At 40.3% G+C, this 25,180-nt stretch overlaps 1 protein-coding gene and 1 long non-coding RNA gene across 5 annotated transcripts in view; one reads left to right on the forward strand and one right to left on the reverse strand.

Annotated features, from left to right (window-relative positions):
- LOC122557765 (uncharacterized) overlaps positions 1-8,058 on the forward strand; it is a 32,882-nt gene extending 24,824 nt beyond the window's left edge. Inside the window, exons 2-3 of the long non-coding RNA XR_015760148.1 lie at positions 4,307-4,420; positions 7,172-8,058. This is a non-coding gene — a long non-coding RNA (uncharacterized LOC122557765). The remainder of the gene's footprint in view (positions 1-4,306; positions 4,421-7,171) is intronic.
- LOC122557764 (uncharacterized) overlaps positions 1-24,883 on the reverse strand; it is a 48,893-nt gene extending 24,010 nt beyond the window's left edge. For 2 of the 4 annotated variants that reach the window (XM_043705727.2, XM_087996475.1), the window contains exons 1-5: positions 24,559-24,881; positions 10,187-10,540; positions 8,052-8,378; positions 3,187-3,303; positions 997-1,422 (exon numbers count right to left, since the gene is read on the reverse strand). In XM_043705727.2, the coding sequence (XP_043561662.2) occupies positions 997-1,422; positions 3,187-3,303; positions 8,052-8,378; positions 10,187-10,540; positions 24,559-24,634 (1,300 nt within the window). In that variant the 5' untranslated portion in view covers positions 24,635-24,881. Of the gene's footprint in view, positions 1-996; positions 1,423-3,186; positions 3,304-8,051; positions 8,379-10,186; positions 10,541-13,283; positions 13,363-24,558 lie in introns of all 4 variants that reach the window. The other 2 variants (XM_087996477.1, XM_087996476.1) reach the window with 2 other exon arrangements.
- Positions 24,884-25,180: the final 297 nt, after the last annotated feature.

Below are 25,180 nucleotides of genomic sequence, written 5' to 3' on the forward strand. Positions count from 1 at the left end.
CAATCATGTTCTGGCCACTGCTATCCAGTAGCACTTTCACTATGAGATCAATAGTTAATCCTAACCCATTGGTCAAAACCAGATCTAGCATAGCCTGCAGTCTTAATGATGTCATAACATACCGATCGAAGAAATTGTCTCCAAAACATTAAGTGAATTCCTCCTTTAGACTATATTTTCTTATTTGATTTTTCAAGGTTGGTAAAAATCCCCTAGGATAATTACTGTACTGTTTTGACAACATGCCTTTGGTTCTTCCTTGAAATCCTGTCCTACTGTGTGCTTACTGTTAATGCACGTGGACACAATACCAACAAGTGACTTTGTACCTTTATCATTCCTCATCTCTACCCAGACCGTTTCTATATCCTGGTTTTCTGAATTTAGGTCACCTATTTCTATTGTGCTAGCATCATTTGTAACAGAGCCACTCCTTTCCTAGCTTCCTGTTCTTCCCAAACATCACGTGCCTTCAATATTCAACTGCCAATCTCGAGGAGTTACATTGGAAAACAGCCAATGTGAAGGAATCTTCATTGAATCCAATGAGTTTTTGAAAATTAAAATCAATGCATCAACCATCTCACTACCTACTTTAGTGTTCAGGTCCCAATCTAGGTCATCAATGATCTCTTATGGCCATTAGATTGTACGTATTTATCTGAATTTGTACTACTATTTCATCTCTTTTGTTTCAAATGCGAACAGCTGTTTTGGGAAAGATGTAGAGAGATTTAAATTCCAGCCCTATTTTGCAAAATTCCAGGATCTCTTTCAGACAAAGGGATGAAAGTTACATGCCAGCGATAGGAATACATTACAATATGATAGGATGGAGGAAGTAACAGGACAGAGAGACACAGAGCAACATTCAATTGAATCATTTACCATGATGACAGTGGACATTGGAATTATGATCAATTTGAACATTAGGGTCCACACATTCTACCTCACAGAATTGTGTCTTTTGATCAATTCATTTAAAAAAAAACTTACTTCCATCAACATGGAGTTTGATCTTTTTATAGATAGCTTCACTGTTGGATGGATGCATCACTTTACATGTGATTTCTGCTTCATTGTCCACAAATATGTCAGGATGAATCTCGAGAATGCTGGAAATGCTGAAAGTTCCATCATTATTTTTCTGGATACTTCCTGCCCTGACTTTCCAAACATCATCACCAGTTTCATTCCTTTTCTCAACCTTTTCCATTTTCCTGTCCTTGTTCAAAGCAAAGCTGAATATGTTGCTGTCTTGCCATTCATCAATCAACTTCATTTCAGCATCATTCAACCTCTTCAAATACCAGGCAATTGTAATAACACAAGGTTGAAATCCAGAAACTTGGCAAATAAGTTCTGCAGGTTCTTGATGTATAATTTGCACAGGTTTTTGAATATCTGACATGTTTGGTGCAACTAGGAATAAAAAAAAAGTTGCATTTTTCGAGGTGATCTTTTGCACTTCCTGAAAATTCTTACCAACTTGCCTCGATTTATTGTTATTTGTTTTAATTCTCATGGTTAAGGTTCAGCAAGATTTGCCAAAAAACATCTTAAAAATTACAATACCGGTAGATCTGTTATGGAAATACTCAGTCAGAATGGGGACTTTTGAAATTAGTAAACATTAAGTAAACTGTGGTGTACACTAACACAGGGATGAATTGCATGCACACTTAGATTCACATAATGTGGTATGGGCGGCACGGTGGCTCAGTGGTTAGCACTGCTACCTCACAGCACCAGGGTCGATTCCAGCCTCGGATGACTGTCTGTGTGGAGTTTGCACATTCTCCCCGTGTCTGTGTGGATTTGCTCCGGTTTCCTCCCACAGTCCAAAGATGTGCAGTTCAGGTGAATTGGCCATGTTAAATTGCCCATAGTGTTAGGTGCATTAATCAGAGGGAAATGGGTCTGGGTGGGTTACTCCTCGGAGGGTCGGTGTGGAGTTGTTGGGCCGAAGTGCTTGTTTCCACACCGTAGGGAATCTAATCTAATCAATGTTTGAATTAACTGGCTATTGGAGCGTGAAGTGGTTTTTGGAAAGTGAGCAATAGCATTTTTATGAAGAACACCAAGTGCATGCAAAACATCTTCTATGGTGATTTAAGAGTTTGCAGAAAGGTGGTGATACAGTAAACAGGTGGCCATAAAAATAAATAGGCAAAGTTCAAAATAGAATTTTAAGAAAAAGCAATTAAATGTTTTCTGAAAACATATGATTTCAACAGAGTCAAGGGCAACAATGATGCAGTTCAAAATAATATTTAAAGGTTTACAGATGAGGAGGATAAAAGAGCAACAGGAAAGAGAACGAGAGAAGGAAATTAAATAATGGCACAGAAAAGAAACTGTAAAATAAAACACAGTTATTTGTTTTTAAAAATAAGAAAGCAAGACATGACAAAAATAATTATATATCTGCACTCCAAGCATGCAGAATGGTTTCACCATGTCAAAGGATCTGCAAATCAATTTGAAATTGTGCTTTCTATTTCTGGTAATAGAGCAAATGTGGACCACACTCTGGAACATAACTCACGTTACCAGAACAGCTCAGCAGCTATAGAGACCATTCACAACAGCAGAAAAACAGCTATATTTTGGAATTAATTATTAAAGAGCTGAAAGCAAGATCCCCACTTTCTCTTTTAAAAAGCAGAATGATTGGTACTTTTGAGGTTTCTTTCCCCCTTTAAATGTTCAAGAATCCATTGACTGTAAACTCCAGAATGTATTGGGCAATTGTTATCAGCAACACCATACAAGATCAAAGATCAAAATATAGTAAAACAGTCCAAAGGTTAGGGTAGAGTAACAGAAGTACTCTACAGCAGCAAAGAAGTAGTTGGGTGAGGAGTTAATAAAGGTAAAACAAATATACCAAGCAGAGCACTTCTGAAACTGTCTGATTTACAGAGCATTTCGTTTTTAGCTTGCATTTTGATTAAGCACTCTTTGCTGGCAGAGTAATCACTGCTATTTAACAACAACACATAATCTGAAAACAAAAAAAAATGAAACTATAGTAAGTTTGAGATTCATTGGCTAAATCTAGGGCTTTGCTGTAAAAGCACTTTCAATAGGTTTCCTCCCAACCCATAAACAACCTGTAATTTACTCCAGGTTTATCTCCTAAAGTGTCTGAAGTAGCACACAGAACTCAGAATGTGGCTTTACCTTTATAATAAAATCGCATATAGAAATAAGTTCCTAGTCCAAGCACAAGAATAGAAGTAATGATGCTCCCAATGATGCTTCCGATTATTGAAGCTTTGGACAAATGAATTTCAGCTTCTGCAAAAGAGAAGTTACATATTTCTTACACTCAACTGCTTTAATAGTCCCACTTGTGTAATACTGTACAATAAAGTATAATAGTGAAATACTTAGCACAGTCCTGGGCAAACCAATTAATAAGGACAAATAATAGGTACTAGTTTTTACACTTGTACATGTCATTGTTTTTGATCCAGTTGTATTACTTGGAAAATAGGACATTTGTAATGGAAGTGCATTTACACAAGAGTCAATGTGGGGATCAATGTTACTCATAACTTGCATTTATTTAATGTCACTGGATCAAAATCTTGGTCTGCCCTTCCTAAAGGCTTTGTAGGTCCATGTACAACAAATGGACCGCAAGGGTTCCAGAAGGCAGCTGATCATAATTTTAAGGGCAACCAGGGATGGGCAATTTAAACAAAAACTGATACTTCAGGCTGAGGAATAAGAAACTTCATATCAAAATTTACAAATACTTAAGAAAAAGAGCAAGTTTAGTTGACACTATAAACAAAAGAACGGAACAGAACATTGTATCAGAAAACCTGCAGGCAGATAGTTAAGTGACATCAAGAAATATAATGAAGTCAATAGAAAAATAAACAGAAGTGTCACCTGCAGTTTATTTTTTAAAGAGAGTAAAGGTATGAAGGAATTCAGGAAAACAGGTGAACACATCAATGACAGCAGCAAGGGAACAAAGCATTAAATGTGTCAGGTAAAATCATGGGATTGATTTTAGACTTGGTACATTTGTTAAATGTGTACAGAAACCTGGACAGGCTGTAGGTAGAGTGAATAGTTCTGGTAGCCTGGTATAAAAAAAAACATAGAAAGTGTAAAATATGTTCACAAGCATGGTATCAGAACTGAGACCACATCGATTGAAAAAAATTTAACTGGTTGGGGCCTCCATTTTCAAAACAACCGGATCCTTACAATTGATCTTAAAGAGGTCTTTACAATTATAAGTGGTTTGGACAAGGTAGAAATGGAACAATGTTTTCAATTACAGGAGGAATTAAGACCAAGGACCATAAGTACAGGAAGTGACTAATAAATCCAATGAGAAAATAAAGAAAATTTCTTCAGTTAAGAAAATGGTTACAACGAAGAATTCACTACCACAGTAAGTGAGACAGATACCTTTGGTGATTTTAAAAAGGTAACTAGGTAAGTACACAAGAGAAAACCCTAAGAAAGTATATACTTTTGAGGCTGAGATAAGGCAGATGACATGGGAGAAAACTAGTGTGGTTATAAATGGGGCGGCATGGTGGCTCAGTGGTTAGCACCAGGGACCCGGCTTCAATTCCCACCTCGGGTGACTGTCTGTGTGGAGTTTGCACATTCTCCCAGTGTTTGCATGGGTTTCCTTCGGCTGCTCCGGTTTACTCAATCCAAAGATGTGCAGGTCAGGTGAACTGGCCATACTAAATTGCCAAGTCAGGGCTAAACATAGGGTAGGGGAATGGGTCTGGGTGCCTTACTCCTCGGAGGGTCGGTGTGGATTTGTTGGGCCGAAGGGCCTATTTCCATACTGTAGGAAATCTAATCTAATCATAAATGCTAATAGTATTGTTGGGCCGTATGGCTTCATTCAATGTGCACCCAATTTCATTTTAAATTTTAAACGTGGAGTCATAGACCTACACAGGCCATTTGGCCCAAATTGGTCCATGCCAACCAAAATGTCCATCCATGCTAACCCCATTTCCCTGCACTTGGACCATATCCTTCTAATCCTTTCCTATCCATGTATTTGTCCAAATGCTTTTTAAGTGTTGTTAATGTTCCACTGAGCCACTTCCACTGCAGCTCATTTCATATGCATACTATCTTTTGTAAAAGAAAGTTGCTCCTCAGTTTCCCTTTAATTTTTTCCTCTCTAGCCTTAAACTGATGCCCTCTTGTCCTCAATTCCCCAAACTTGGGAAAAAGGCTTGAGTGCATTCACCCTATCCATGCCTCTCATGATCTTATACACCTCTACAAGATGCCCCCTCAGTCTCTTATGCTCTAAAGAAAAAAAGTCCTAGCTTGTCCAACCTCGCCCTCTAACTCAGACCATTGAGTCCAGACATCATCCTTGTAAACTTCTTCTGTGCTCTTTCCAGTTTAATAACATCCTTCCTATAACAAAGTGACCAAAACAGAACACAATATTCCAAGTGTGGCCTCACCAAGGTTCTGTACAACTGCAACATAACTTCCCAACGTCTATGCTCAGTACCCTGACTGAGGAAGGCCAGTGTGCCAAAAGCCGTCTTCACTGCCTTGTCTACCTGTGACTCCAATTTCAGAGAGCTGTGAACCTGAACTCCAAGATCTCTTTGTTCCACTATATTCCTTAAGGCCCTACCATTGACTTTCCAAAATGCAAGACCTCACACTTATCTATGTTAAACTCAGTTTGCCATTTCTCGGCCCACTTCCCCAGCTGATCAAGGTCCTGCTGCAATTTCTGAGAACATTCCTTGCTGTCCATGATACTGCCTATTTTAGTGTCATCAGCAAACTTACTAACCTAGACTTCTATATTCTCATCCAAATCATTGATATAGATAACAAACAGCAATTGGCCCAGTACCGACCCCTGAGGCACTACTCTAGTCATAGGCCTTCAGTCCGACAAGTATCCTTCCACCATTACCCTTTGTTTCCTACCATCAAGCCAATTTTGTATCCAATTTTCCAACTCACCCGAATTCCACTGCGATCTAACCTTCCATGTGGAACCTTATCAAAGGCCTGACTAAAATCCGTACATACAACATCCACTACCTTGCCCTCGTCGACCTTCCTGGTCACTTTGTCAAATAACTCTAACAAATTTGTCAGGCACAATCTCCCACACACAAAGCCACACTGACTACTCCTAATCAAACCCTGTCTTTCCAAATGCATGCACATCTTATCCAGCAAATATCTTCTCGAGTAACTTACCCACCGCACACCTTCATTAAAATTTATTACAATGCATGGGAACAATGGTCATGGGCTAATTTTCCACAAAAAATGTTTGTTAATGCAATAAATAGAAAATCAAAATCCGTTAAACAAACTACAATTAAACTTGTCCCAAGAATCCTGAAAAGTTGTCGAGTCACATGTAAGGCAAAAATATGTATTTAGTATAGAATCGGTGTCTAATGTTCGCCGAGCTGGAAATTTTTGTTGCAAACGTTTCGTCCCCTGGCTAGGTGACATCCTCAGTGCTTTGGAGCCTCCTGAGAAGTGCTTCTGTGGTGTTTCCTCCGGCATTTATAATGGCCTGTCCCTGCCGCTTCCGGTTGTCAGTTTCTGCTGTCCGCTGTAGTGGCCAGTATATTGGGTCCAGGTCAATGTGTTTGTTGATGGAGTTTGTGGATGAGTGCCATGCTTCTAGGAATTCCCTGGCTGTTCTTTGTTTGGCTTGCCCTATAATGGTAGTGTTGTCCCAGTCGAATTCATGTTGCTTGTCGTCTGTGTGTGTGGCTACTAAGGATAGCTGGTCGTGGCGTTTCGTGGTTAGTTGATGTTCATGGATGTGGATCGTTAGCTGTCTTCCTGTTTGTCCTATATAGTGTTTTGTGCAGTCCTTGCATGGGATTTTGTACACTACATTAGTTTTGCTCATGCTGGGTATCGGGTCCTTCGTTCTGGTGAGTTGTTGTCTGAGGGTGGCTGTTGGTTTGTGTGCTGTTATAAGTCCTAGTGGTCGCAGTAGTCTGGCTGTCGGTTCTGAAATGCTCCTGATGTATGGTAGTGTGGCTAGTCCTTTGGGTTGCGGCATGTCCTCGTTCCATTGTCTTTCTCTTAGGCATCTGTTGATGAAATTGCGCGGGTATCCGTTTTTGGCGAATACCTTGTACAGGTGTTCCCCTTTCTCTTTTTGCAGTTCTGGTGTGCTGCAGTGTGTTGCATTCCTCGAAGCATGGCACTCATTCACAAACTCCATCAACAAACACATCGACCTGGACCCAATATACCGGCCACTACAGCGGACAGCTGAAACTGACAACCGGAAGCGGCAGGGACAGGCCACTATAAATGTCGGAGGAAACACCACAGAAGCACTTCTCAGGAGGCTCCCAAGCACTGAGGATGTCACCTAGACAGGGGACGAAACGTTTGCAACAAAAGTTTCTAGCTCGGCGAACAGAACCACAACAACGAGCACTCGAGCTACAAATCTTCACCCAAACTTTGAATAGGTGTCTAACTCAATAGATGGAACACAAGTAACAAAGACTGTCTCCAGTTGCATTCCTGCAAGCCAAACTGCATGCAAGTCAGAACACAATGCACGTCAACTGAAAGCAGCTGTTTGTTATAGGAAGTGTTCATATGTCAGGTTTTTAAAATTATAATCAAGTGTCAGATGGCACTTCTAAATATGAGCTTTCTAAGTCAGGGAATACCTGTACTTAAAAATGAACATTTGAAAAACATTGACATATGCAAAACCACAGCAAATTCAGAGTTATTACTCGCAATACACATGTAATCTAATTCAGTCACATTTATATAGAAGTTAATCGAGTATTATATCAAGTTGAAATGCTTTGTAAAAATAAATTTTAAGAACACAAGTTAAAATTTCACTAGCCTGCCCGTATCAAACAAATCCATTCCAAAAGTGTCATCTTTGATTGTGTCCCCAAGAAATTATAACTGCAGTTCTTTGGTTAATATTAAAATGCTTTTCAATATGAATTTAACCAAAATGCTATAGACTTAGTATTTAATAAAGAAAAGCTAAAATTATTGCAACTCACCTTTCAAAGTCACCAAAGCTTCCACCTGGTGTGGTTTTGTAAAAGACTTGTGAGAGACACGGCACGTGAAAGTGCTGCCAATATCTTCTACTCCAGGCTGTAATCTAACTTCAGTGGTTATGTTGCATGTTCCATCAGGGTTTTTGACTGGCGGGGCAGTGCAAATATCAGTCAACACGTTTGGCTTTCCTTCTGCTGGCGTTGTCTGCAGCCATTCCGTATTGCTTTCGCAAGGATAATACCCACTTAACTGACAACCCAAGGCCATCTCTCCACCTGTTCCAACTTCCACAACTTTTTCTGAAGTCACGATTACTGTAGGCCGGGCTACCAAAATAAGGAGGTATGTTAGTCTCAACAATAACTGCATGTGTACTTCAAAAGTAATGCATTGATTGGATCTATGCAAGGTAAATAAATAGCAGAGCCATTATTAAATAAATATATCTCAATTAACAATCATCAGTAAAGAGAACAGTGCCAGAAAATTGGAGTCGAGAATGTGGTGCTGGAAAAGCACAGGAGGTCAGGCAGCAGCCAAGGAGCAGAAGAATCGATGTTTCAGGCTTGTGCGCTTCATCAGGAAGGGCTTATGCCCAAAATATGGATTCTCCTGCTCCTCAGATTTTGCCTGACCTGCTGTGCTTTTCCAGCACCACACTGTCGACTCTACTCCAGCATCTGCAGTCCTCACTTTCTCCCAGAGAACTGGAGGACAATTAATATGATTTTCATTTTAGAAAGGAAGTTGCATAGGTGACTGAGTAGATAATAGAATAGAACACATAAATATAGGGGTTAGGACAGACAAATGGTGGGAAGTGACATTCCTCAAAGATTGGTGCTGGGATCATTGTTGTTTATGATTTAAATTAGCAATTTGTAGTTCTGGTTCCAGAATATAATGTTGAAATTAAAAAAAAACACAGTGCAAACAACAGAAAATGAAGGACATGTCTAAAAATATGATGTTAATGAACTTGCACCCAAATTAACACATTGGAAATGGATTCAGATGAGCATGAAATTGCATTTTAATAAGAACATAGAGCCCTGATATTGGCGAGATAAAGTCAAAGTGGGATAGTGGAGAAAGAAAGTAATCAAGGCAACAAGACCAAATCTCAAGCACTGAGATGCATTTCTAGAAATTTTGAATTGTAAAAGTATTTAATTTGCATATTAATCTGACATGATCTAATTTCAAGTAATGTGTCCATTTCTGATTTCCACATTATAAAAACAGATTTGTTCACAAGGATAATACTGCAACTGAGAAGTTATAACCACTAGGAAAGACCTAACAAACCTTTTTTCTCCCCTGGAAATGTGAAGGCTGAGTGTGATGTGATGAGGGTCAACATAACAAAATGTTGCACGTGGTATTGTTCAAGGTCATCATTCAGATGAGACAATAAACCAATCCAAGTCAATGGGTTATTTCAAAGACATGCAATGGGACTTAGGTACTGTATGGCTTGTTGAAAAATTAAGAAAACTTGTTATTAATTCTAACCATTCTACTAGCTGTGGTGTGTCAGAAGGAACAGATAATCCTGGTATGCAAGTGAAAGTGAAGAAAACTTTCTCAAAGCCCCTTCACCTCTGCCAGGATGAAGCTGCTAAAATGCTTTTCAAACTTTAATTTTAATGCTATATTCTTAATCACAGATTGTATTGTTATCTTCACTGAAATACTTTATTTCCCCAAAACTCAAGTACTTTATTGAATCTGCTACTTTTGTTTCATTTGGTAAATGCCAATTTACAGGGCATCATGCAAATAAACTTGCAATACATGATTGACAATTGACAGTGCAGATAGCAACTTTTAACTATATACATTTTAAATATATTAAACTGATAGCATTGTACAGGCATCCCCCGCTATCAGAAAATAAAGCATTCCCAGGAAACCTTTCATAAGCCAAAAATGGCAAAAAGATGCATGATTTATATGGGAAACATTTTGCTGTTTTTTGTAAAAGCGAAAATCCTCTTTGGATTCGCAAAAAACAGGTACTAGTGTAGGTCATTTGTAAAAGTGAAGTGGTGTAAAGCAAATATTTGAAAAGCAGACGATACCTGTATTGTATTGGAATGTAGAATGACTTACAACAAACAAATCTTCTTACCTAAAACCTCAAGTGTTACCGTCTTAGCGGCTTTATCATTTGGTGGAATATAAATTTCACATTGGTACTGTCCAGCATGTTTATTAACAACATCTTTGAGCAACAGGGACATGTTTCCACGTATAATGGAGCTGGTCAGTAGCTCAGCTTCTTTCCATTTCTCAGTTATTATGCCAGAAGTGTAGACAAATGCATTTGATTTTTTGGTGTCACTAGTGAAAGACCATAAAATGCCCAAGTTCTGTGGAGTCAGTTCGGACCCAGTGAATTCAGCAATTTCACAATTCAGAAGACCATTTTCATTATACATCACTTCAACGAAACTTGGACTGTCTTTTAACTTCAACTTGCTTTCTGAAAATTAAAAAGAACATAAGACTATTTTGTTAGTGTCCATCAAACAAAACTTTCTAAAATGCATTTGATTTACAAAGACCAAACAACATAAAAATAACCATTTAGGTTAAACAGCTTGACGGTAACTCCTCCTATGCTTCAGTGAACACCACAAGTAGAATCCCTTATTCTTTTCTCCCTCATTTGCTTATTTAACTATTCCAATGTTCTCCTCATTAGTCTCCCACCTTGCACCCTGCTTAAACTCCAACATATTCCAAATTTTGCTGCCCATGGCCCAGCTCACACCTAGCTGGCTTACCCTTTATTTAACTTAACCTGATTTGGAGGAGCTGGTGTTGGCCTAGCGTGCACAAAGTTAAAAAACACAGAACACCAGGTTATAGTCCAACAGGCTTATTTGGAAGCACTAGCTTTCCGATCACTGCTCCTTCATCAGGTGGTTGTCAACGACCTGATGAAGGAGCAGTGATCCGAAAGCTAATGCTTCCAAATAAACCTGTTAGACTATAACCTGGTGTTCTGTGATTTTTAACGTTTAATTTAACCTGTGTACTTAGTCCAACAAGATCTCAACTTCAAAACTTTCATTGGTTTGTGTTTTAAATGTCTCTGACCATTAATGAATAAAAAGTCCCAATTGTGGGATGGGGAAGAGAAGTTGATGTTGAGTAACACTAGTATATTCTCAGCAGATTTGTTTCCTCCTTTTTTCCCTACTAAAAGTGAGTCCTTGGTATTGAAGCCTCGCAGTCAAGATGTCCTTTAATTAATTTATTATTTATGGACAAGATGAAATCCGTGACCCAGCAGTGTAAAAGTCCAATTATTTTGAATACAGTGACAGCCTGGAAGATAATGAGGCAAGAAGAGGGCAATTGATCTAAGACTTCGCTATTTACCTGGTTGGTGGGAGCCGAAGGATTTAAACTTGGGGCAATGGACTCCAGCTTTAAGGCATGGGAGAATAAGGGAAACTTCTGTCTGGGAGATTTATTCGAGGGGGAGGTCCTGATGTCATTTAGTCAGAAATATGGATTGACTAATAGGGACCTTTTCCGATATTTCCAGATTAGGGATTACGTACAGAGGAAAACCATGCTCCTGGTCCAGTGTTACAAATCAGACTTAGAAAAGAGTACTTCAATGTACGGGTGCTCTTTCACTCAGTACTTTATATCATTTACAGAAAGGCCATGCCCTGAGGAACATGGAAGGACTTTGTAAGACGTGGAATTGAGAGTTAGGAGAGGATATTTCATTGGAGGTATGGGAAGACATCTGGGGGAATGTAAGGAAAATCTCAGTATGTAACAGAGCGCAGGCCATGCAATCGGAGATCTTACACAGGGCTCATATGGCGCCAGACAGGTTAGCTAAGTTCAAGAGAGGAGTATCACCAGGGTGCCCCAAATGTAAAATTAGTATCGGCACTCTCACACACTGCTATTGGTCATGTTGCAAGATCTAGACATACTGGAGTTCTATAGTAAGGGATCTAAAGGACACCCTGGGGATTAAAATTAATGTGGATCCGGTAATTCTTCTTTTGAGCTTGCCAAATGTGTCCTTTCTGGGGGAACACGGGAAGAGATTGTATAATATTCTTACCCATTGTGCGAGGAAAAACATTCTACTGAATTGGACGTCGGAAAAATCACCAAGTCTTACGGGGTGGCAGAGACTGGTGATGGAGCATCTCCCCAAAGACTACCTCACAAATATGGTGCACCGCTAAACGGAACAGATTTACAAGACATGGTGACCCTTTTTAAAATTATATTGACGCTGACGTATCAGCAATATTAATTAGGGCCGTGGGAATCGGTACAGGTGCCCATGGGGCCCCAGGAGGAGGAAACTGGGGAAAAAGAATACAGGTACTGTAGATGGTGCTCCCAGGGATGGGAGTCTCAGTGTGATAAGTGAGATAGAATAGTGAGATATTATTTAATTTACATTATTTGAATTTAGTTTAAGTTAGTATTTATTTAATATATTGGTAGTTTCATTTAAGTTAAGTAGTCTTCTGGTAGAATAGTAGGTCATTCATTAACAATAGTACTGTGTTATGGCTTTGTTGTACTGCCTTTTTTTCTGTTTTAATTTTTTTGTACATAAATGTCATGTAAAAGATTTAAAAAGGTTTTCAATAAAAAAATTATAAAAAACAAGTGAGTCCTTGCTTAGATTTATTTCCCCATATTATCTGCATTATGGTACTTCACCGTTCAAATAGTCCTTATATAACTGCAAACCTTGAAGTGGAAATCGAAGTGTTGTAAGGAATGTGCTAGTAATCAACCAGACTACTCCATGAGTCTCACTGTCATCATAAATGATTAGATTCAAATCACCAAACTGGCCAATTGTTTCCCTTTTAGTACTGCTGTTCAGACTTCCACCAAGTTTCCTTAATGAGCTTAAAAATAGTACATTTATTATAAAACAAAACTAATTTCTAAAAACAAGTGGCAAAGCTTGCTTACAATTAGGCTTTTAATCAGAGTTAGAACTAAGTCCCCTTTCTACAAATACAAAGACACTCATCCAACCCAAAGGATAACACAACTCTGCAGAAATATTTTAACAAGGCAAAGGACAAACAAACCATCCTTATTGGCCAATGATCTGCAAAACAGTCTTCCAACTTTTCATGTACTTCATAATGTTGGATAAGGCTGAAGATAACAGGAACAGACAGGAACTGATAAGAGACCTAAAAATGTGAATGACTCACGTGTTATGTGAATGACTCGGCATAATTCTGATCAGGTCTACTGAGAGTTATAAGTGCAGGAAATCAGGAACTGCTGTCTCTACCAGACAAAACATACATTTGGACAAAACATTTGGGATTGCTCACATGCATGGATAAGTCCAAATACGACATGCATTTTCAGGATTGATCACATGTAAGCATAATTCCAAATAAGGCACACATTTGGCACAAAGACTTGTGTATAAACAGCCTGAAGAAATCCCTTTGTTTATCAACACTGCGAAGACTAACATTGTGCAAGATGGTATCCTATATCAGGAGGAATGGTGAAGATGTTCAGCCTGGCCAGCTGCAAACTCTACTGGGTAAAAATGTTATGGTCATGAAAGACAATGATTGAGATCTCTCTGGTACAGTCAGTTCTGCTATCACGCAGTAGTTCTGTCCTTGTGCAATCCTGTGTTTTAAAAAAATTAGATAATAGCAGCACCATTTATACTAATAGAGCTGGAACTGCTTTAGAATCAATACACACTTCAAACTTTGCACTTTAGAAACAGTGCCCCAATTCATCAATAGTGTTATAGCAAATTCGTGTTAACGAAATGTACGTTATAGCAATATGACCTGTAGTTAAAAGTGTGTTATTCAAATACGTACCTAGTAAATGAATTGTGTTTAATTGATAACGTAGTCCCAACAGCCAAGCATGATTCTCTTTTCAGGGAGGAGAAAGTGATGACTGCAGATGCTGGAGATCAGAGTCGAAGATGGTTGTGCTTTTCCAGCACCACATGTCAGGCAGCATCCACGGAGTAGGAGAGTCAACATTTTGAGCATGAGCCCTTCATCGGGAGCCCTTCCTGATGAAAAGCTTATGCTCGAAACATCGATTCTCCTGCTCCTCAGATGCTGCCTGATACAGTGTGCTGGAAAAGCACAACCATCGACCCTGATTCTCTCTTCACCCAACATGTAATACACCATCAACACTGACAATAAAGGTCAATTCCAACTCTGTTAATTCCCTGTGACAATGCCAAAAGTACTGTCCTATTGTTAAAAGTTAAAAATCACACTACACCAGGTTATAGTCCAACAGGTTTATTTGGAAGCACTAGCTTTCAGAGCACTGCTCCTTCATCAGATGGTTGTGGGTCATATCCTATTGTCACACTTCGAGTTAAGTTAATGGTGCAAACAGAGGTGTACCCCAAAACCTTCCAGGTCTGCATGACTCACTTCAATTAGTGGAGGTTTCAGCTCCCTAGAAAGGGGGGGTGTCAGGTTACGGTCTGGTTGGTGCAAGTAATCTGGGAATGGTATAGTTTGGTATGAGACAGTCAAGTATGGAGTCAGTGTAATAGCCATTCAGGAGTCAGACTATCTTTTCCTGGATAACTATTTTACTCAATTTCATTTGGAACCATCTGAACTGGTCCAATTTTTATGGAAATTTTCAGAAGATTCCAGGTACATTCCAGAGAAACATTCAATTACTTGGGCAATTCTTTCAGAGACTACTCTCACTATTGTCACAAAGCTGGACCCTTTTTTCTAAAAGCTGTTCCTTTTCTCAACGATACTGTGTCCTTGATTTTTTTCGGAGGAGTCATAAAACTGTCCTGGTTCTAATTAGAATGGTTTTGTACAGAGATTAAAGGGTATTGAGAGGCCTTTTTGTTTATATGTAAACAGATGAGACTTCAGGCTGAAGTGGTCATGTTCTAGAAGTGACCTGTATACTAAAAGGGAAGTGGTCAGCTCTCTAGCTGAGCAGTTCAGTTCAGAATTTGTTAGGAGTTCAAAGGTGAGCTGTGTGGAAACTCTCTCTCTCTCTGTCTCTTTCTGCCCTTCTAACTTCAACCTGTAAGCAGCTGTTCCAGTTTTTTTTAAACTGTGTTTTAAGGTGGTTTACCTACTGTGAGAATGTGTATAGGGCATAAGCAGGCAGGGAACAAGTTAAGTTCTGAGTTTAGTAAAAAAAAGAGTGTTCAGCTGAGAATGACTCAGATCAAATAAGTTACGGTTAACAATGGGGTGCTGGAGGCAAGGGTAATGGGTCAACAAGGTGGAAAATCATTCATTATGTAGACCCATTTAATAAAATGAGGTAGCATTCAGTATGTAACATTAGTTAATAAGGTGAAAAGTATCTACTGTATGAATCCAGTTAACAAGGTTAAGAACATTCAGTGTATAACAGTAAAGGACTTGATCTCTGCTATTGATACTCATTGATTGTAATGGTCACCCAATTAATATGTATGTTGCCTTATCTGGATGCTCCTCCCTGTAAAATGACTGTATAGTTCATCGAGAAACTGCTGTTCCAGAGAAGACCTTGAACTCATGTCTCTGTGCACATGGGCGATTGTTTTCTCTCTCTCCCTCCCTCCAGGGCCGGGGATAAAGGTGAAGGAGATAAAACAATACAGTGTTGCTAAGCATTTTGCTTTGACTGAGGGGGTGAAACGGGATGACTATATTGGCATAGTCGGCAGGATCCAAATGGATAGTTATGGTCAGATGGTGTCAGCAGCCACCTGGAACATCGATGTCTCAAGACAATGGGCCCACAAGGTAAGATTACAAACCTTGGTCCCTCTTGATATTCCTGTGTGCTGGAGACAATATCCTCACTCAATCACTCACTTTTCTACAGATTCCCCACATGGTAATTAGTTCAGTTGAAAGATACTGTTTCGCAAGCGCAGTGGCAGACAGAGGTTCAAGTCCTCTGCGCTGCATTGGGGGGAGTGGGGTATAATTGAGGTTCAAGCCTCTCAGGAGGGGGGGGGGGAAACGGGGGAGTATATTTGAGGTTAGAGTCCTCTGCATGGTACTGGGGTCCCAGTCCCCACAGGTGAGTTTGGTTGAAGTCTGAGTTTTCTGCGCAGTACTGGGGCTAGAGTCCCCTGAAGTGGGTTTGATTGAGGCTCGGGTCTACTGCACAGTACTAGGGTTAGAATTCCCTGGGGTGGGTTTAATTGAGATTTGAGTCCTCTGCGTGTTACTGGGCTTCGAGCCCCCTGGGGTGGGTTTGATTGAGGTTCGTGTCCTCTGCGTGGACTAGGGTTCAAGTCCACTGGGTGGGTTGATTTGAGGTTCAAGTCGTCCGCACTGTGCTGAGGTTCAAGCTTATGGTGTTTAAGTTTCGAGCTCTCTGTGTTTGGGATTCAAGTTGTCTGTGTTTAATTGGGGTTTGAGCCCCCATAAGGAGTAAAGTGAGAAAAGGGTTAAAGGCCCCTAGTGATGATATTTGAGGCTCTGCAAGTCTTTATTCTGGGGGAAGAGAGTGGCTTGGACTGCGGTGCCATGTGGTCTGCTGTCAGGGTTTTCTCTTTTTACAAGAGTAATTTCAGTGAGAGGATGCAAAAACAAAAACAAGAAACGCTAAAATTAAAGGTTGCTCTAATACTTGGGTTGAAAAAGGAAAGTTTCAATGTAGCTTGTGCCATGCTGAGAGTGCTTGATGTTTAAAAGTTTTGGTTTGTTAAAATACTGTTTTAGAAAATCCTTTTAAGTAACTGTTTTGCCATGTTTGAATCAGGATCTCAACTCAATGTGTTTTGCAGGCTGTGTCATGGGACAGACTTTGTTTTCACATTGAAATTGTTCAACATTATGCCCTTTTTAAAATTATCAAACTTGTAACCTTAAAACAAATTGATTGAGTGCCTTGAGCCCCTGATTTGTTTGAAATTCTACAATGCCTGTTTAAAAAGAAACAGTTGGGTCAGTGGTCATGCTTTAGCCAGATGAGAGTATTATATTAAAATACCTTTGTTGCTGTGTTTTTAATGCAGTGTTCACAAAACGAACAGTGCATTTTCAGTTTGATGTTTTGTTAAGATTTTAGAGAATATCAGAACTTGAGGTAGAGTTGTTTCAGTTTTGTTAATTATTGTTAAGACTTCATTGGCCTCCTTCATATTGCAATTCAAAAATGTTGATCTCTACCAAAGTTGCCACTGTAATTCCGACTGTGTTTTATTTGGGAAGTCTCATTTGGAGAAAATATTTTAATATGTTCTGCATTTATTTCGCATGATAATGGGAGATTTAAATCTGAACTGAAACTGCCTCTTAAATGGCTAGAACACAGGAAACACTTTACTTGACAGCTTTCACATTAGCCAAGAATTAATTTGTTAAAGGAAAATAATTTTTGAATAACCTGAATTGGGTCCCCCTTGGGTTTGATTTTAGGGCCATTGATTATTGTTTATGATTGAACTGTTGAGGCAGTACAATTTAGAAGTTTATGAATTGTAAAAAACTTGATAATGTCATAAATAGTGAACAGAGTAACAGACTTCAAGGGGACTGAGAATGTTGGAATAAACAGACATAATTTAGTGTAGTTGGAATTTTTTGAAGAGGTAACAAGTAGGTTAGACCAGGGAAACCCAGTGGATGTGGTCTATCTAGACTTTCAAAAGGCCTTTGATAAGGTGCCACACGGGAGGCTGCTGAGCAAGGTGAGGGCCTATGGTGTTCGAGGTGAGCTGCTGGGATGGATTGAGGATTGGCTGTCTAACAGAAGGCAGAGAGTTGGGATAAAAGGTTCTTTTTCAGAATGGCAGCCAGTGACGAGCGGTGTCCCGCAGGATTCGGTGCTGGGGCCACAGCTGTTCGCATTATATATTAATGATTTGGATGAGGGAACCGGGGGCATTCTAGCGAAGTTTGCCGATGATACGAAGTTAGGTGGACAGGCAGGTAGTGCTGAGGAAGTGGGGAGGCTACAGAAGGATCTAGACAGGTTGGGAGAGTGGTCCAGGAAATGGCTGATGGAATTTAACGTGAGCAAGTGCGAGGTCTTGCACTTTGGCAAAAAGAATAAAAGCATAGACTACTTTCTAAATGGTGAGAAAATTAATAAAGCCAAAGCACAAAGGGATCTGGGAGTGCTAGTCGAGGATTCTCTAAAGGTAAACATGCAGGTTGAGTCCGTGATTAAGAAAGCAAATGCAATGTTGTCTCTTATCTCAAGAGGGTTGGAATATAAAAGCAGAGATGTACTACTAAGACTTTATAAAGCTCTGGTTAGGCCCCATTTGGAGTACTGTGTCCAGTTTTGGTCCCCACACCTCAGAAAGGACATACTGGCACTGGAACGTGTCCAGCGGAGATTCACACGGATGATCCCTGGAATTACAGGTCTAACATATGAGGAACGGCTGAGGATACTGGGATTGTATTCGTTGGAGTTTAGAAGATTAAGGGGAGACTTAATAGAGACATACAAAATAATACATGGCTTGGAAAAGGTGGATGCTAGGAAATTGTTTCCGTTAGACAAGGAGACTAGGACCCGTGGACACAGCCTTAGAATTAGAGGGGGTCATTTCAGAACAGAAATGCGGAGACATTTCTTCAGCCAGAGAGTGGTGGGCCTGTGGAATTCATTGCCAGGGAGTGCAGTGAAAGCCGGGACGCTAAATGTCTTCAAGGCCGAGATTGATAGATTCTTGTTGTCTAGAGGAATTAAGGGCTACGGGGAGAACGCTGGTAAGTGGAGCTGAAATGCGCATCAGCCATGATTGAATGGCGGAGTGGACTCGATGGGCCGAATGGCCTTACTTCCACTCCTATGTCTTATGGTCTTATGGTAGTTAAATGTATATCTGTCTTCATACTGATAACCACTTTGGCAAGGAGGAAATGCAAAGATATTTTCAGCAGCTGACATGGTCTTTGGAGTTTCTCCATTCATGGGTAAAGCACACCTTCGGACCACCACTCACCCCTCCACAACCTGATCCAATGGATTAAATCAGCTCCCCAGTCATGAGCATAAAAAGTAAAGAAGCTAACAACAGTGAAGAGGAGGTCTGTATGCTTTTTGTCAGTGGTCTTCCTATGGATATTAAACCACATGAGCTCTACCTTCACTTTCAATCATTTAAGGGATATGAAGGTTCACTGATCAAGCTAACATCACAACAGCCAGTTGGCTTTGTTACATTTCACAGCTGCATGGGAGCAGAAGCAGCCAAGAATGCTGCAATTACCTAGCAGGCTGCTGCTGCAGCACTGTACACTCAGATGTGCTGGTATCCTCTATCTGAAGCATCTCCACAAGGATGGAAGTCTTGTCAGTTTTGTTAAGTATCTGACTGCCCTTATCCAAGAATTCAGATTTCTCCATGAAGTGGTGTGCAAGGACAGACTGAATTTTGTTTTCAGGTTAGACTTTATTGAAGGAGATTTTGGAGAACTGGCTCACTTCCACTCGACTTGGAGGGGATGGAGTGGTCACTAAGGACTGTGGGTTTAAGACCTTTCGTGGGGAATTTTTTTCCATGTGGGCGGATTCTTCAAACTTTATTTTACTGTATAGACTAGTAATTTTTGTTGTTATAATCATTTCATGTTGTGTATCAATAACTTGCTTTAGTACTGGCAGTAAGATTCTTATGAAAGCCGGTAGTGTCATCTAGGTGGTTATCATGGAATGATAAAAAGGGAGGAATGTAATGTTAAAAGATTAAATGGGAATATCTCTCTGGACACTAATGTAAAATTAAAGGGTTTATCTGCACTGTCTTTGGGTGGGCACGACAATCATGAAAGAATACAGATGACCATCCATTGTAATTTACACATTATGTAGACAGTCATTTGCTATTAGTCCCCCTTGCTATTGTCAAGTTAAACCATAATTCAGTCTCTTCCATCTAGAAATGCTTTTTGGCCAGAAGTATGTCGCACCCACATTGGCTTGAGGAATCACTGAGTCAAGAAATCATCTGCATAACGATTCCCCAGGATTAGGGCATTAGCATTTACATTATCTTGGAAGATGCTCTCACCCTGCCATTGTACCTGGGGTAACATCTGACTGTGAGTTAACTGGGGTTGTCTTGAGTGGCATGTAACTGTGGGGGAGTGGCCAGAGCATCTGTAGGCATGGCTAACTGACCTGTATAATGGGAATGTGTTTTCTTTGTTCAGGGCATCATTTTTGACTCAACCTCGCACACCTGTGAGAGGGATCAAAGGGGGTACTGTGCTTAATAAATTTGGTTGCTTGTTCACAGAAGTTGGTATGTTGCAGTTGCATCAAATCTGTAAGAATCTCAGGAAAAAGAACTTAAGACAAGGATGTAGTTAAATTTTGCCAGACATGTCATATATGTCAGCTATTCGGAAAACCACAGGCTGTAATAAAACCTGCACCTTTAATACCTATTCCAGCATTTGAGGAACCTTTCACAAGAGTCTTGATTGATTGCATAGGCCCCCTACCTCAATAAATACTTATTCTCACTTTTTGTTTAATAATAATGCCGACTAAATTTCCAGAGGCAATCCCATTATGCAATATCACAGGAAAAAGGGCTGTCGAAGAATTACTTAAATTTTTTACTCAGTACGGATTAACAGTAGAGGTCAACTCAGATCAAGGATCAAACTTCACATCCAAACTATTCAAGGAGGTTATGAATAACTTGGGGATAAAGCAATTCAAATCTACTGTGTACCATCCACAATCTCAGTAAGACCTAGAGAGATAGCATCAAACACTAAAGACCATGTTGAGAAGCTTATGGTCAGGATTATCCAGATGATTGAGATAAGGGAGTTCCTTTTGTACTTTTTGCGATTTTGAGACGCACCAAATGAATTGACCAAATTCAGTCCATTTGAATTCATTTTTGGGCATGAAGTAAGAGAACCATTAAAATTGATTAAGGAGAAACTAATAAGTCAGAATTCTGAGATCGCCCTTTTGCACTGTGTATCAAATTTTAGAGAATTATTAAATAGAGCTAGAAAGTTGGCTAGACAGCATTTAAAAGTATCACAGCATACAATGAAACAGGAAGCGGGTAAGAAATCACAAATTCGCAGTTTTGCAATTGGGCTAAGGTATTGGTGTTACTTCCAGTAACAGGTGTGCCTTTAAAAGCAAGGTTTAGTGGACCGTATCAAATCAAGAGGAAACTGAGTGAGGTGAACTACTTCATAAGGACTCCAGAGAAGAAGAAATCTCAGTGTGTCATGTGAATATGCTCAAAAGATAGTTTGATGGGGAAGGAAAGCAAGAGGAGAAGGTTTTACTGATAACAGAACAGAACCAAGTTCAGAGGATTCTGAATTGGACATTCCTCAAATCAAATTGGACAATGAGGAAGCTGTCAAAAATAGGGATAAATTATTGAGTTATCTTCCACAAGAAAATCAAAATGACCTGAAAGAGTTATTATCACATGGAAATAGACTGGGAAGTATAACCTAATTGTGCATGATGTAGAGATAGAAATTGCTGTTCCAATTAAGCAACATCCTTATAGGCATAACTGTCTAAAGTTGGTACAGGTTCAGAAGGAGATAGAGTGCATGCTCCAAGATGGCATAATCAAAGTGAGTTAGTGACTGGAGCTCAGCCATAGTCATGGTGCCAAAGCCAGATGGTACCCAATGGTTATGTGTGGACTATCACAATGTCAATGCCGTTACAAAGACTGATGCATATCTAATCCCACAGTTGGAGGATGGTGTCGAAAACGTGGAACAAGCAACTGACATTTCTAAGTTGGACTTGCTCAGAGGCTACTGGCAAGTACTTCTGTCAGAGACAGCGAAGGGCAATTTTGGCTTTCATAACGTCAAATGGACTATACCAGTTCAAAGTCGTGCCATTTGGTATGAAAAATGCTCCAGCCATATTTCAGAGACTGACTAATATAGTCATTGCCAGATTACCCAACTGTGTGGTGTATAATGATGATCTGGTGATTTTTAGTCATTCTTGGAAGGACCATTTACAGCATTTATTGGAGTTGTTCGGTCGACTTCGGCAGGCAGGCTTGCTGATAAACCTGGCTAAAAGTGAATTTGCTAAAGCCCAAGTCACCTTCCTGGGCCATGTTATTGGACATGGACAAATGGCCCCATGGGATGCGAAGACGAAAGTAATTGGGGAATTGCCCACATGGTCGACGAAAAAAGCAATACTACGATTTTTGGGATTAAGTGGATTTTACCAAAAGTTTGTGCCAAACTTTAGCAGTCTGGCTGCTCCAATCATTGAATTGTTAAAAAAGGGCAAGAAGTTTCAGTGGACAGCGGACTGTCAAAACCACTGCCCCAGTATTAGCCACACCAGACTACATGAAGCCTTTCAAGGTGGATATCGATGCCAGTGATGTGGATGTGGGTGCAGTGCTCCTGCAGGAGGATGATGCTAGGATAAAAAGACCCATCAGATATTTTTCCAGGAAGTTGAATGTTCATCAACAGAAATATTTAACAGTAGAAAAAGAGACTTTAAGCTTGGTGTTGGCAACATTTCAGTGTTTATATTATCAGCAATGCATCTGAGACAATCCTATACACTGATCATAAACCAATGACATTTGTAGAAAAATTTAAGGACAAAAATGCCAGTCTGTTTAGATGAAGCTTGTTGTTCCAGCCATTCAAATTGACAATTGTGCATGTGGCAGGTCGAGAAAACGTGATTACTGATGTGTTATTGAGACCTGAATGAGATACGGGGGCATTCGATGGCAGGTGTGCTGCGGCCTGAATTCCCACGTGGTTGTGCAGGTTTGTATTGGTATAATTAATATAGTGTATATATCTGTTTAAACAACTAACCCGTTTGTTTAAAAATGAAGCCATCTTTTGATATTGATTTTTTTTAAAGGGGGGAAGGTGTCACAAAGCTGGTCCTTTTTTTGCTAAAAGCTGTTCTTTTCTCAAGGACACTGTGTCTTTGATTTTTTTTCGGAGGGTCATAAAACTCTCCTGGTTCCGATTAGAGGGTTTAATACAGAGATTAAAGGGTGTTGAGAGGCCATTTTGCTGATGTGTAAACAGATGAGACTTCAGGCCAACGTGGTCATGTTTTAAAAGTGACCTGTATAATGAAAGGGGAATGGTCAGCTCTCTAATTGAGCAGTTCAGTCCAGAACTAGCTCGGAGTTCAACAGTGAGCTGTGTGGAAACAGGTCATTACAAAACTCTCTCTCTCCTTATGCCCTTCTAACTTCACCCTGAAAGCACCAATTCCAGTTTTTTTACGGTGTTTTAAGTGGGTTTGCTTACTGGGATTGTTGTGCTTATTGGGGGCGGGGGCGGGGGGCTGGGGGATGGGGGCTGGGCAGGGGGGGCCGGGAGAGGGATGTTTCCAATTGGTCAATGTGATAAAAGGTGAACCTCTTCAGTCTTTTAAAGACTTTTTCCCTTTAATATTCAGAAGTGTTCTTGCACATGAACTTGTTTTTTTGTCTTCCTCTCAATCAACAAATCACCAGTGGTATTTTTTCATCTATTAACCACCAGTAAATCACCCATGTTTTCCAATTGATTAATTTACATGCAAAGCCCAGTACAGGCAATGCAGAGCATCAAAGGTTAGGGAGGGGGTATGCGGGCTAAATCAAAATGGAGCTGGAAAGGGAGATAAAAGCACTCCACTTTTACATTTCTGAATCAACCTGAGCAGATAAGACATGAATCAAGGCCTTATGGCTCAAAAGGTAGGGATCACTTACTCTCCTACTCCTTGGATACTACCTGACCTGCTGTGCTTTTCCAGCACCACACTTTGACCACTTCTACAACACACCTTCCTATTTCTGTTTTCAAAAGATTTTCTTGTTCATGAGATATTTTAGAGGTATTTCAGATATTTCTAAATCAACTTGTTGAGATGTTATTACATACCTGGAACAGGTAGGACCTGGACCTGCATTTCCTGAATCAGAGATACTACCATAACATAACAAGGTATCCACACCTCTCCAGTTTTGTTTTAATAACTACTCCAGTTTTATTGTGTAGTACTGCACTATGTACCGCGGAACAGGAAAGTTTTTACACTGGAGTGTCCCTTCACTTTGCAGACGTGTGTCTCCTTGCCTCCTGATTAGTCCCACATACATTAAACCCCAGAAAGCCCAACACTAGTCATCTTCTGAAGCTTGGTTTGAAAATGTATTCAAAAGGAATGGGATAAAGTGCTGTAGAAGGAACTGTCTGTCGGGAAACTGGGGGCGTGTTTAATGCACGGAGGATGGGACTAAATGGATAACTTTCCCAGAGGGATGAAACTACAGTACCACTTGAAAATGGAAGCATAAGTCAGACCAGCGTGTACCGTTCGCCAGTTTTACTTTCTCTCCCATTCTGACTACCCCGGAAAAAGGGTGAGGATCTGGGGTGAACGACAGGCAAATTGTTGCTTTCGTTTTAACGCGGCCCCTCCACAGATCTGCAGCAACTTTAGCGCCTAGCCCGCCGAACGGCCGCTCCTCCTATCCCCGACCTTTACCTGAGAGCGGTCCCAGAGTCAGCAGCAGCACTAACACCGGGACCAGAGGCGGCAGCGAGCTCCTCACCCGGCTCATGGTCTCTCCGTATCGTCCGAATCCCGGCCCCGAGTCTCTCTCGTTGTAAACCCAACATGAACCAGCAGCTTCCGTTCCGCCCGAGTTTCACTTTCACCGAGTTACGGCGGGGATTGGGCGGAGCTGGGGGACAGCCTGAATGAGGAAGGACATGAGGAGGAGCCATTGGCACATTACACTTGTCATATGTTTAGAAATATCTGTATATTAAATATTATATTTATGATACGCAATGTTACGTAACACATTTCCAGTACATCGATAAAACAGTAAACTTTATAAAGTGTTTTGCCGTTTATTTTCTTCAGCTCTGAAGAAGTGTTTATGGGTTTATCAGTTGTTGATCAGAAAAGGCATTACCTGCTGTACAAACAGGCGATTCGGGAGCAGGTGCCTGCTGCCCTTCGAGCTTGCTCCACCGTTCAGGAAGATCATAGCTGATTTAATTGTGGCCTCAATTCTCTTACACATCTCCAAGTCAGTCAAGAATCTAGCTCCTTCTGCCTTTAAAAGAAAGTATGCAATGATCTTGCTACCACTGCTATG

Source organism: Chiloscyllium plagiosum, unplaced genomic scaffold (assembly GCF_037043375.1).
Source record: "Chiloscyllium plagiosum isolate Xiang-an unplaced genomic scaffold, Cpla_swu_hap1 HiC_scaffold_18, whole genome shotgun sequence".
Lineage (NCBI taxonomy): Eukaryota > Metazoa > Chordata > Chondrichthyes > Orectolobiformes > Hemiscylliidae > Chiloscyllium > Chiloscyllium plagiosum.